Source organism: Erithacus rubecula (genome assembly GCF_903797595.1).
Source record: "Erithacus rubecula genome assembly, chromosome: 4".
Lineage (NCBI taxonomy): Eukaryota > Metazoa > Chordata > Aves > Passeriformes > Muscicapidae > Erithacus > Erithacus rubecula.
This window is the reverse complement of record NC_136686.1, coordinates 15,746,122-15,759,921: the sequence shown is the minus strand read 5'-3', so window position 1 is coordinate 15,759,921 and position 13,800 is coordinate 15,746,122. Positions and strand designations below refer to the sequence as shown.

Here is a 13,800-nt window from a genome sequence, read left to right as displayed (position 1 = left end):
GATAGAAAGCTGGAAATTGATTAAAAAGAAAAAGGATAGCATCTGATTGTCAGAAGGCAGAGGGCAGCAACCAGGTCTCCAGGATCACCTATGACAGTGCTCTGTAAAGAGAGAAGAAATCTTAGGGATTCCCCCTAGCCCTACTCAAGCAGAGTCTGTGGCAGCCCCTCTTTGAAGTCCTTCACCACTTGCAGTTCTGGTTTGTATGAGTGAGGAAAATCTTTTGTAAGACTCCCTTCACCATGGCTGTAGAGTTTCTCCTGGACTGTTTAGATGTGCCTAGAGACAAGCAGCAGCTTGAATCGCTTAAATGTGAATATAAATCCATTTCCCTTATGTGGAGGGTATGTTTTTCTCTTCCTGTTAAATTTTATTTAGAAATGGAGGAGAAAGGATGGGGTTGTATTCTGCTGTCACCAGTAGACATGTTTCAGTGAGGGCAGAGAATGCTCAGCTTGTGACATAGGATTGGCAGTTCAGATCCAAACATTGCTCTGCATGGTGCCCCTGGCTACATCTGCACGACTTCCACTGAAAACTCTGTAGTCACATGTATGCTTTGGAAGAATTCATCCTACAGAATCTTCAGTGAAGTTTGGGATGCATTTGGCAAGATGTTCTAGCTTTGACATACAAGTCCCAGAGTGAGTTTACTCACACAGTTTAAGAAATTCAGGAAGCAACAATCCCGTGGAGCTGCACTTTTTGAAGAGACTTTTCTGGAGTAGAGCTGCAGTCCCATGAATCCCACTAAAGACAGATTAAAAAAGAAATTACATTTGTGTTAGGAAAATACACATTTCTTTGCACTTCGTAGTTTGTAGATATATAATGTTTTGTCTTATTTTGTATTACATTTTCTTGGTACCTTTTACATATCAATTTTATTTTTTTCCTTAGTAATGGCCACTTCTGTTTAGTTTTGACTAGTTCTTACTCCATAACTGGAAGTTTGTGTTTAGGCTGTTACATCTAAACTGGAATAAAGCATTGGCACATTTGAACTGCTGATTGAAATGCTCTGAAGAATCTTTTGAAACAAATGCCAAACCTCCTTGGATCTCTGACATGGTAGTTTTCAGGTTCACTTGAAGAAATCCTCTTATTGCCACCTGTAGAGCAGGTAAAATGAAATGAGAACTAAAGAGTTTTAAGATGAAAATTATTGGTTTGCATTTCCAGATATATTCAAATGTACACACTGCTTAAGAGCTCTGTAGTGTTCCCAGGAAAGCTTCTCAAATATTTCCATCCCAAGGCTTCTTGGAAATTGGTTTCCTCATCTAGGCTGTTGGAATGTTTTAGTGATGTGCAAGATTTAAAAGCAGTAGCTGCATATTGTTTGTGTTTCAGGAATGACATTTTTGTATTCAAGGAGATTTAATGCTGGGTTGTATTTGGCAGTGCACACCATTTTTTGGTCCTGAAACACAAATCTGAAAGAAACCAGACTAAAGAAATAAAAATTTTAGAAATATGTGATAATGAGAAAGCAGAAAGCTTTTATCCTTGGACTTGAGGAAATAGGAGAAAGAGTTGTGGGTTAGCCACTGTCAGTAGTAATTCAGCATAGTCACCAAATATGAAATAGTTCATATTCAGTGCAGTGATCTGAGTATCCACAAACTTCTGAACTGATTGCTGGATTTGTGTCCATGCAGTCCTGGATAAAATGATTTCAGATAAGTTGCTTTGTATTTTGCATGGAACTCCCAGTCAAGCATTTCCATGGAATATTTTGATCCTGACAATTATGTCTGTCTTCAGGCTTGATGGTGGCACAGCAATCTCCTGTTCAGAAGATTTGTAGATGTCCAGACACGTATTTACATTACTGCTAAATCCTCCTGCACTTCACTGTTCTGTGGAAGAAAATTTGCTGGGGTGCTTGAAACAATGGTCTTGCTTTTGCAGAGTAGAACTGCAATGAAGCTTGAGAAGTTTTTTGTCACTTCCAGCAGACGGTATCACTGACACAACATTGCCTACAATAATATTCATCTGCCAGGGAGCTGTCTGCCCTTCCCTGCAGCTGAAAGAGCACTCAATTCTAGGGCCAGTGAGCATTATTTAGTCTTCTAAAGGAGAGCTAACCCCTCTTACCTAACATTGTTACATCTGTATAGAATGTTAGTATTGCTCAGCTAAAGCACAGTGGTTTTTACACATGTTTGAGCCCAGAAAGCTGCTGCATTAGAACTTGCATATTTTTTAAGTAATCTAATTTACATACACAATATGTTGAAGTGCCATGAAGGGGGAGCAGTCTAGTAGAGGTGGGGCTTTGCAGGTGTCTCCCTTCTCCCATTTAGGCAAAGCAGACAGAGCTGTGGAAAACCTGAAGAGCTACTTTAATTTTTGCTCCAGAAGTCACTGTCATGGTTGTACTGTCAAAAGGGACAGGAAAAGTCTCCAGTCTCTTGCAGCTGTTTTTTTTTGGTTTTTTTTCGTGAGCAGTTTACAGACTTGGGAGACAATACTGCATCGTTTATGTAGTGGTTTATTTCTGGATGGTTATTGCAAACTAGGAGTTGGAAATATATATATATATATAAAACTCACTGAATATGTTTGATTTTGGGACAGAAACCTGCAGTGAGCTTTGAATTCCACAACAGATACTGGTACCACAGATGCCACAAAATAAGCAGAATCCCATGTGTAGGGATAAAAGAGGGTGATTGCTTCCCAAAAATGCCTATATTCCATTCCTTGGCAGTAATTAATGTCAATAGGTTTTTGAAATCCTAGTTTTTGTAATGACTTTATCGAAATTCCTACAGAGTCCCAGTACAGAGCACATTTTCTTGTGATTTTAACCTCTGTCTGATCTGTGTGTTTCATTGAGCAGGGAGCCCAGATGCTTGCCAGTTTTCATTCCTCTAGTGACTTGGCAAAGTGTAATCATTGTAAAGTGCAATTGCTTAATATGTAGCTCATTCACAAAAACCCCAAGGATCAAGGCAGTGAGTAATGTGAGTCATTACCAGAGCAGTGGCATCTGAAAAGATGAAGAGTCATGCTTCAAGTACCAATCCATTTAATCTTGAATTAAGAATTTTGTAAGTCACTAGTTGGATGTGATTGATACTATGTCCAAGCAAATTAAAGCAGTTACCCTGCCAATGCTGTGCTGCTGCTGCTGTTTTTCTCCTTTGTTATTGAAAGTGCTGCTCAGTTACATGTCCCTAATGCTCTGTTTGTCTCTCTGAAACATTTGCAGACCAGCAGCTCTCCCAGGTGCCATCTCCATCTCCCTTTCCAGGCACTACATGTCTTCATGCCTGAGATTCAGAAACTTAGTGCAGAAAATAGGAAGAACTCTGCTGATGTGGTCAGCTGAGGTTCAAACTTGCGAATTTTAGTCACACTTATGGTTTTTTTTCCAGGTTTCAACAGTTTTCTTGGGTTTTTTTGACTAAATCATAAGAGATAGAATAGATTTATTTTTTCCATCTCATTCCAGTGAGGACCTTTTTGTTCCTGGACAGACAATAACTACAAATGACTGAAGCATTAACATTTCCATCATCATTTGGAGCTATCATCTTACTTTTTACATGTTTGGAGATGTGCAAGTGCCCACACCAACTCAGTGCCTTGAGTTTGTATGTAGCAGTCTGATGGGGCACCAAGGTTTAACACAAAAATTGTTTATGCATGCTGATAAATCAGTGGTTATGCTTTGCTTCCAAGGTTTCCCCTGGGAACAAAAATGACAGGCTTCCTGAATTACAGTGAAAAAAAAAACCCAAAGAAGAGAACAAGGCATGTGCTGAGTCTTTGAGTAGCTCCCTTAAAGTCAGCAGGGGTTGGACAGCATTGTACTCACTGGGATCTGTGATTAGAGGTATTAAATTGTGAGTGATATTTTTAAGAGCATGAAATAGTACACAATAAATGAGAACATCAGTCTGCAACTCTGCTCATGGACCCCTTTTATAAGGCATTGTACTCTACAGTCATGTATATTTCATGTATGCATTTGTATGTTTAATTTGTGCATCAAAATCAGACCACAGCCTTTAATTGCTCTTAAATGAGGGGTTATAACCCACAACCTCTGCTCTTGTGTGTTCCCTGGCTAAAATTATTCCAGGAAATGTAAAAGCAGACTACAGATAATGTTTTAGAAATCAGGTGTGTATAATCCATTTCTGCCTACTAATTTCTATCTTTATATCAGTTTTTCAAGTCTTTCAGATGCAATTTTTAAATTCAGTGCTTTCCATAACTGGACAAGCCCCTGGAACACTGACAGCACCATTAAGGCTTTCTTCCTCCTTTTACAGAGTGGGTTGTTTTGCACTTTATTTGTGATTGCCCATAGGATCAGTACAGCACATAGTGTATAACTTGGAGAGTCCCCTTAAAATAATTTTCTGGGGGTTTGCAGTGTGTTATGTAGAAACAGATAGCATGTTTACATTGATAGCCTTGCAGCCTGTGGAACACTGTCACCTTGTTTAGGGATCCCAGATACATCTGGGTACAGCAGTGCCTTCATGAGATTCATTACAGGACTGAGTTTTTCTGAGTGACTCCATTAAATGACTTGAAAAGAAGCAGCTGTAGATAAAACCTGACAATGTCAGATGTTGGAGTAGGTGATGCAGTAAGAAACAGCCCTGTCATATTAGATCAGAGGTTTACAGGTCACTGATCTAGAAAAAGTATACATTTCACAGCAGAAATTATCTGTAATGTACTCTGTTTTTATACCTGATTTTGTGGAGACTTGGGTATCACCTTTGAACACAGGCACACAAAATCCTTGAGGGCACTATATTAAATGACAAAACATGTTTTTTTTTTTCCTTTTCTCCCATTTGGTTGAGGTGGGAATCCTCAAAGGAAATTGCCAGAAGCAAAACCTGAGGTTTAAGTCTACTACAGTTCCTTGAAGGTGGCTGCACTATTTTGGAGAGTGTGAAGAATGAGCAAGCTGTGCTTCTGAAGGCAGGCTTTAGGAAGCCCCACAATTGCCCAGTTGTTATGAAGCTCTTTGTGGCTGTTGCTCTCATAGGACACTTAGCACTTGCATCATGTATTGAAAATTCAAAGACATGCAAAAGCTGTGAAACATATCCCCTGAAAGATGAAGAGCAGTGCCATGTCCAGCAGGCACTTCTGTGTTCCCAACTGAGAGAAAAATGCTCCTAAGTCTGGAGAGCTGTAGGAAGAGATCTGTAGCAGGCAGACATGAAGGCACTGCAGATTTTTTTCACAGTATCTTTTGGTGTAGACTGAGAGCCCTTTGTTTCTTTAAATTTGTACATAAGTGAGAAGGACTTTGTTGTTTTGCTTGGTTGTTTGGGTTTTTGTGGGAAGAAGTTGAGTGTCTCTAACACTGAGATTTGTTATGAAAAATACTTTTATTTTAATTGCTGTATATTGAAATGTTGAGAATTAAGCCCTTCCCTTTCAAAACTTAACTTTCCTGACATAAGCATCTTTGTAGAGCATTTCAACCTTAAAGACTTCTTAAGTGATAGTAGTGATAGGGAAAAGATGTATTTCTTTAACTTCCACTGTTTCTCTTGATGGAGGATAGTTGATAAGGGACAACTGCCCATGACTTTGAAGTGGCCAAATTGTCCTGATCGAAGTGTTAATTGTGCCAGAATCAGTTGGAAGAGTCTTAAACTGATTTCTGTCTTTTTTCACTCATGAAGTCACATCCTGATGAGCTGATGGGAGAGTACAATTATTTCTAGCAGATAAAGATCTCCAATGGCGCTTTTTAAATTTAAAAGTAACTTTTATGTTTCATTTCAGTTGATCTCTTGTAGATTTGCTAATATTGTGTAGGTCTAGGTAGGTTTAGTTTTGATTTATTGTTTTAATAACATATAGAAATAAAACTGGTGCAACTGCACCAAATCAGAGTTTGACTGCAGTGAGGCAAACCCTCCTGGATGAATGTCTCCTAGAATCCTGTTTCTAACAGTTTGGGTTGAGAAATTCCTTGCTGATACAAGCTTTATCCATCTAAACCAGTCAGTGAGTGTCTTTCAATCAATAAGAGTGTTTATTGTCATATAAATACATGGAACAGTTTTGGGCATGAATTGGATATTCTGGTTTAAAACCTGCTTGCCACAGTTCAGCTTGGCTTAGTTGCTTGGGCAGGTGCAAGCTGAATAAATAGAACCAACATTCAATTCCTGCAACACAGTTCACATCTAAATGTGAAAAATGAGTTTCAAACCAGACCAAACAATCCCTAAGTTTCCATTAAAAGTCTTCCCATGTATTGGTTAATAGGCTTTTAAATATTTCAGGTTAGTGAGTGAGAAGGACTTTGTAAAGTCAATTACTTCCACTTAGTGATGTAACCTGGCCTATAGCTTAGTAATGGCTCTGATAATGCTGATTCTCCAGAAAATAGCTTTATTTGCCCACTTTCTGTGTCAAACTCAAAGGTCATGCACCAGGTTGTCTCGAGGCAATGTGCTGTAGGCTGGTGACTGGTCCCTCAGCATGAGAGGGCCAGGGAAAAGTGGGGATTTTTGCACTGTGGCACATAGCTGGTGACTTGCAGGGACTTGGCTGCTCCAGCCTGCCAGAGAGGGTGAAGCCTCAGCAGCAGCCCTGCTTAGATCTGGCCTTTTTTGGTGGAAGGTGTTTTCCCTTTCCTCTTTGTGCCTTAGCAAGTGTTGGAAACGCTTTGTCGGTCTGCCTGCACTCGCTGCTCCCCAGTGCTGCTCTCCAGTTTGCTCTGCCTCAGGCCACCAAGTACTTGGGCTCGTCAGGGCGCAGTTTCATGATCTTGTCCACGCAGAGCAGGATGAGGGTGAGGAACCAGAGGCTCCAGCCCACGGCCGCTGCGATCCAGCCGTAGTCGTCCATGCCCGAGGGGCAGCAGGCGGCCGCCTGCCGGCAGTAATTCACACCTGGGGGACAGAAATGCAGTGAGTCACCGAGTCACTGACAGGTTTCCTTTACTAGAGAGGGCAGGTGACTTCTGCCCTGTCACTCTGCCTTGGCATCTTTCCCCTAAACCTGATGGATGACTCTGGAGTAGTGCTGGGATCTCAGGTTATTTGGGGCTGTTTGGGAAAAGAGGCACTCTTGGGAACCTGTGTAATTCCCACAGCCAGGCAGTGTGGCAGAGAGCTTGAGGGCAAAAATTAGCTATCAATTAGTCTGTTCAAAGCTATAAGTCTGTCTCAATATAACTAAGATATCATATCATGACAGTGGAGAAGTCTTAGAAATGCATCCTAGAGGTTGACCCACAATGGAAGACTTGAGATAAATTCCTTTCCAGTGCAGGCTCATCACGTAACTTTAACAAGTAGCAAGGATTTATGAAGACTTACTAAGACATGGTGGTTCATACTCAGTTGTTGAAACATTGGAGATGTCTTCAGCTGCTGCCAGAAGGAAAGCACAGGAGAAAAGGTAAGTTAGATTAGTAAAGTAATCAAGCAGAAAAATCTGAAACCATTGGCCTTGTAGATGTCTGTAGGATGGAAACAGCTTGAAGAAAGTGAGTTCCTGCCCCTAAACATTGCCATATTAGGATGTGCTTACTTATCCCACCACTTTTAACACAGGCTCCAGAGACTTTTCTAGCAGCATCCCTCAGGTGAATCACTGTACCTCTGCTGTGGTGTGACCCTGGCTGAGCCATCCTCTTAACCCAGGCTACAGGGGCAGAACAAGCAAGCACAGAAATGGGAGACACCATTCCGTGGCATGGAGAGATCCATGGCCAGCAGGCTGTACCTCTGCCTCCTTTTGCCTTTAGAAAAATCCCAGGGTGCACATGAGTCTGCCAGAGCCAAGGACTGAGCCCTTCTTTGTGGAGCCTCAGCAGGTCCACCAAGGCCCCAGGGGAAACTTTGGCTTTGCTGCAGGTCAGAGCATCTGGCTGGACTCTGGTTCTTACCAGCAGGATAACCAGATCAGGTTGGAAAATAAAACATCCAGAAATAAGTAATGAGGGAGAGTCTGGAGCTTTGAAGGTTTTGCCTGTTTATCCTGCTTCCTACCCAGAAACAGCACACACACACACACAAACACACAACTCTGTGGCTGGTGTCCAGCTCTCCAAATCTGCACATGGTGTCACAGACCAAATCTCCTTAGTCCTCCTAACACTGCCTTGCCCCTCAGCCTCAGCGTGCTCCCTGCAGCACTGCAGGGTCAAACCAGGGCAGCTGCAGGGGTAAAAGCACAAGCTGCACTGCTCCCTGTGCATCAGCACCTGTCTGTCCCCTGCTGCAGAAGGAAGGGAGTCGGAGAAACATCTCTTCCTGCCATGAGCAGCACAGTTGAAGTTTGGCCAGGTAGAGCATCCCCTGCACAGATAGATCAAAAACGGCCTGCAGAGGCTCCAGCAGTGAGGACTGTGGCTGCATGGAGGAGCACTAATGTGCTGCTGGTCCACAGACCAGGCAGAAGCTATGAGAGAAGAATTCCCAGTCAAGCCATCACTCTGAGCTGGTAATTTGGAATGTAATAGAAAAAATCAGCTCCAGCTTGATTTCACCAAAGACCGCAAAATAATAGCTCAGGTTTAGTTTCAGCTGAGGAAAACAAACCAGAATGAGACATTTGAACAAAGATTTACTTTGAATTTGGTGTTTTCCAAGTAACAGCAAGTAAACTGAGGTTGTCCTGTGGGACATGTTCCCCTTGGGGTCACCTGCTGTAGCCTAGCTCTGTGTTTTGAGGTGACCCACCACCCACCAGCAATACCAGAGCTTTCCCTATGGCCTCTGCCATGCTCAGAGTGGGCCACTGGGCAACCTGCTTCAGGAAAGGGTCTGAGTACTCCCCATTCTTCTGTCTTACTCTCATAGGATTTGCAGAATGACCTTGGCCAAACCCATAATTTGTTTTCTCAGTTAATAAGTACCTCACGAAAGCATTGGGAAGAATCATTAAAATCTGCATATGACCTGTCAAAGGAAGAACAGAATTCTAAGTGCTGGTTTGTGTTTATAGATCTTGCAGCCCAAAGAACAGGCTGTCAAAACCAGCCCATCTTTAAACAGGTCTCATCTGGTGCTGATATACAAATGCAGGCAGTAGCCTGATGGGGAAGGAGCAGGTCTCATTTTCATTTTGGTTTCAGCAACTTCTACAAATAAACCACATTTTCTGCAAAAAAACTTGTAATGAAAGCTAAATTGGACTACAGTGATCCTAATGGCATTGCAGGTGATCCTTTGCCTCAGCAAGCAGGAGAAGGCCAAGTAACTGTGGTTCCTGTCTCCTTGCCCTTCAGTGGAGCAACCTGCAACTCAGTCACATTTACAGTGGCTCTGTAAATAGCCACTTTACAATGAACAAAGAACATCCCTTTACAATGATGCTGTGATCAGTCATGTCTAGCAATTCTCATTAGCATTAATTAATTCCAGCTCTTTATACTTTTTAGGTGAAGCAAGGGAGTGTCCCCTAATTTTTAAAGAACAAATTGCTGTCGGTGGGCAGTATATGTAGGTATTGAGAGGAGTGGGGAAAAGGACAGGGTATCTAAACTGGGTCATGAGAGAAGAGAAATACCTGCTGAGCTGGAATCCCAGAGGGCTGTGAGGAGGAGCAGAGCGAGGGCTGCCCGGGGCTCACAGAAGCTCTTCATGGCCAGGATCCCACTCCAGTGTCCACACAGAGCAGGTTGCTGTGGCTGCTGATCTGGTGCAGCAAATCCTCAATGAGCTCAGGGAGCTGTGCTGGGCAGAGGGTGGAGCAAGGGAGCTTCCTGCTGCCAGGACACCTTGAACTTTCCTGCCACAACCAGGTGAGGGAAGAGAAGGGCTCTGACCAAACAGCTTCAGTGGGAGGTGGATACCAGGAGGTGGCCCCTGAAGGTTTGTTCCCAGGATATGCTGCAGCTAGAAGGAGGAAAGGCCTTCACAGCCAGCCCGTCCCAACAGGGTCCCAGGCAGCTTCAGTCTTTGTGTCTCTGTTTTGGTCCTGTGAAGATGGTTTAATACAGCTGGATTGGAACAGAGACTTTGTCTCCCAGTCTGGCTGGCAGTTGTTTGTTTTTGGGTTTGTTTTTTTTTTGCTTGACTGCAACTGACTATTGCCTTTTGGCTTGACTTCTGTAGTGATGCTTTTTTGGAATAGCTGTGTGGAATCCCAAAAACCAGCAGCCTTAGATCTGCTGCTGTTCTTTCCCTGTGAGCACAGCTCTCTCCCTGCCTCCATCACCCTCTGCAAAGTGATTCTGGAAAAGCTGCTCTTCCTTCTCTGGAGGTGGTTGCACATCCTTCTTCAGATGTGCAAAGCCAGAAGCTAAGCCTTCCTGCAAGCATAGCTGTGTCTGCAGACCAGGAGGGTTGACAAGGTGAGCAGGAATTTTTCTGCAATCCTGGCTGGAAAAGCCACACTGTTGAAGTGTGTGTGTTGTTGTCCTGGTCTGATGAGCATCACACATTGCTGTTCTTCCCCAGGCTGTTGGCTGTGCTTGCTCCCATCTTTGACATGGTGATGTCCTTGTTAGAGAAAATATCAGGCATAAAATCAGGCAGGAAGGTGCTGGGAGAGGGGAGCTCTGCAGGGAGCAGGTTGCTGATGCTCTTCTACAGCAGTCACTCGTGGCTTTGGGTGCTCATGTTAGAAGGAACCTGTCTGGGGCCTGCTGTGGATTTGCAGACATCTCAGAGGAGGCACAGGGCAAGGCATTTGAGGCAAAAGTCCATGTAGGGTGGAGAGCATTTAACATTTTCTCTCTGTTCTTTTCCACAAGGCTGAAACCCACTGAGAGGGACATGACAGGCTCCCCACATGAATGGCACACAGCAGGGTACAGCTCTGCAAAGCTATGACATTGATTTGGTCTCCATTCATTTAAGAAAAACCTTGACAGCAAAACCCACGTAGGCTGAGCCCTGCACAGTGTTTTTGTGGGGTGAAACCATTTGTCCTCTCCAGGAAAATGCTCTGCTCCCACCCAGCTGTGAATATTTCCATGATGCATCAGGACAAGGGCACACAGAGCCAAGGTGAGGGCAGGTCAGCTGGGACAGGTGTGGTTACCCACCTTGTCTCTCTGTTTTCATGTCAACACAGCAATGGTGCCGGGGCTGTGATGGCTGGTCTGTGACAGTCACCTCCTGCTCCTGCCAGGATAACCCTGTCCTTCTGTCCTTCAGCTGACACTGAGCTGTGGCACAAGGAGAGCTGTGCTCCACTGGCAGCTGGGCTGGGGATGTGACCCCAGCAGCCACTGCCCTTGGCCTCAGTAGGCACAGCACATGAGAGATGCTGTGAAATGCTTAGAGCTGCCTGAGGTTTACCTCTGGGATAGCCTTCATCTCTGGCTCATTTCAGTGTCTCAGTCCTTTTGTGGAGGTTGCCTTTAACTTGTGTATTTTTCTGAGCTACCTGTTGCATAAGAACTGAACCTCAACACTTCAAGTGGGAAAGGCCCTCTGCTATTTGCCAGATTCACCTTTCCCTTCTGAATATCTCACCTTTTATTCCCACTGAAAATTGACCTGGCAATTAGTTTTGCAAAAGTAAATTAATTCAAGTGTTCTGTGCAGCACAAAATGCTTGAGGGAAAACAAGAAGACAAAACTGCTCTGCTATTGCATGAATGATTAAATTTTTAATGAAGTCTCTTTTGAATTTTAACTATTAACTAAATACTGTCAGCTTGTAGGCAAATGTCCTCATTTCTAAGGGATGCTGAAAATGCATTTGCACAATTAACATAACATGTTTCTTTTCCTTTCCAAAATGTGTTCCCTCTGTGGTTCAGAAAGGGCTGCTCCAAAGTCTCCCGAAGCAGCAAACAGGCTGTGCTTGGCTTCAGTGATTTTTGGATCAGGTTGGAAACGAAGGCTTTGCTTGATAAGTTCAGACAACAATGGGAACCCTGAAAAATAATTTCCTGAAACATATTTGGATTTGTTTCATTTCTCCTTTGTAGCACATCTATATTTCAGTGCTGTGACTGCCCAAAGAGTGATAAGACACTCCAGAGCCTTCCCCTAATTTCTATTCCCATCTCCCTCCATGAGGGTGCCCTGGCATGTGAGGCCCTGCAGAGATGGTGCTTCCTTTCCTTGCCTCCCATTTTCATGCAGTTCTCAAGACAAGACTGTTTATTCTAAAATTAGGGACTTTCCCAACTCTTGGAGATTCTCCCACAGTGTTTAGGGCTGCTGGGCAGCTTTCCCTGATGGTTATCAGGGAAAGACAGCTGATTTTTCCCTGGCTGAAAAATCAGGGGAAATCAGGAGGTAATTTCTACTGTTTGGTAGATTTTGTGCCAGAGAGAGATTCATGGCTAAGATTCTCTGGTGACCGAAGTGTTGCTCTTGACACAGCAGCAGGTGTGGCTCTCAGAAAGTTATTACCTTTATCACACACATACACACTCACTCTGTGTGTGTGTTTATATATTCTGTTTTCATAAACAACTGGTTTATATTTTTAATTCCAAATGAAATCTGATTGTTGCTGCAAAAAAAGCCCAAAATCTTAAACCTGCTGCCAATAATGTGTCCATCAGGGAGGGGGCCAATTTGTTTGCTGTCTTCATTGATGTGAACAAAAGCCATCTAAGATAAAGCTACCTGTGAATAGGGGGGTTGATTTTTAAAACTCAGAGAAAAAAATATCAAAACCACAAAGGTTTTACTCTTTCAATGAAAGAAGGGGAGAGGGGATGTGCTTTCTATGACACAGAGGAAAGCAAGTCCAGCATTTTGGAAAACTGCACAACCCTGCCCCTTTGTGTTTTCCAGTCCAGGCTGGGGCTGGTATTAGACAAATGTTGAGTCTGTGGCCGTACTGTGACCCCAGGCTGTATTTCTGGAGACCCCAGTGAGAGGGCTCAAGACCAGCCAGGCAGTGAAGGGCTCAGAGAAAGGATGCCTTCAGCTCACCCGGGCAGAGCTGCCTGCACCAACAAAGAGCCCACTGATGGGGCTTCTCCAAATGGTGCCTCATGGCCAGCCATCATCATCTCATCTGCAGTAATAGGATTATTATAAAATAATGTTCTTACTTCCACATGCCAGAGGCATGAAATAGGATATGCTTTCTTCTCTCCTCTCTGCTTCTCACCCGGGAAGAGTGGGGGGAGGGCAGCAGAGACAGCTTTATCCCTGCTCTCTCCTTGGCTAACAGGGTGGAGGAGCCAGCTTAGTGCAGCTTGCTTTGTGATAAAATGTGCTTTGGGGACCCTTTCTGCTCCCCCAGCCCCAACAGCTTTTTGGGGAGTAGCTGAGTGTAACTGGGTAGGCTGAGTAAGAGCAGCAAAGGAGCAAAGAGGAAGCAAAACCTGCTGCCATCCAATGGATGCAGGGGGAAGAATGTGCTGTGGTTCAGAGGTGAGGGGAGTTGCCCGAGGAGCTGTTTCATTGTTGTGTCAATATGCACAAGTTTGGAACTGAACGATGACTCCTGTTGTTTAGTATCACTGCAAGGCAAAGTCCTTCCTTTGCCACACCAGCTTCTCCACAGCCCTGCGTGGAATTCACGAGGTCAATGGCAGTGACTTCACATCTGCCTTGCCAAGGAAATTTCCAATTTCCCAGCAGAAGGTGCTGATCTTCATCAGCCTTTAATCCCTTGCTTTGGTAGCACTGGTAGAGAAAAGCAGCGCTGACCATGGGCTGCTGCAGGAGAAGCAACACAATGCAGCCAAAGTGTGTGGGAGCCCAGGGAGCCCCACAGCCACTTCACCTGAGTGCTTTGTTCAGCAAAATGCACCTTTTAGACCCACCTGTCAAAATTACCTTGTAATTTTTAATATCTCCTTTTTGAGTCATGTAGCTTGAGACTGCTGGACTTGAGCAAGCAGCAGGATCCTTGTCACCAAGC

The 13,800-nt window shown here is 43.9% G+C and overlaps 1 protein-coding gene across 1 annotated transcript; it reads right to left on the bottom strand.

The window, feature by feature from the left end:
• Positions 1 to 6,209: 6,209 nt before the first annotated feature.
• TMEM213 (transmembrane protein 213) lies at positions 6,210 to 9,598 on the bottom strand (the record flags this gene model as incomplete). The annotated part of the gene is made up of 3 exons (XM_079304620.1): positions 6,210 to 6,896; positions 7,326 to 7,379; positions 9,523 to 9,598. 3 exons carry the CDS (start codon positions 9,596 to 9,598, stop codon positions 6,727 to 6,729), a joined length of 300 nt encoding a protein of 99 aa, XP_079160746.1. The 3' UTR covers positions 6,210 to 6,726.
• Positions 9,599 to 13,800: the final 4,202 nt, after the last annotated feature.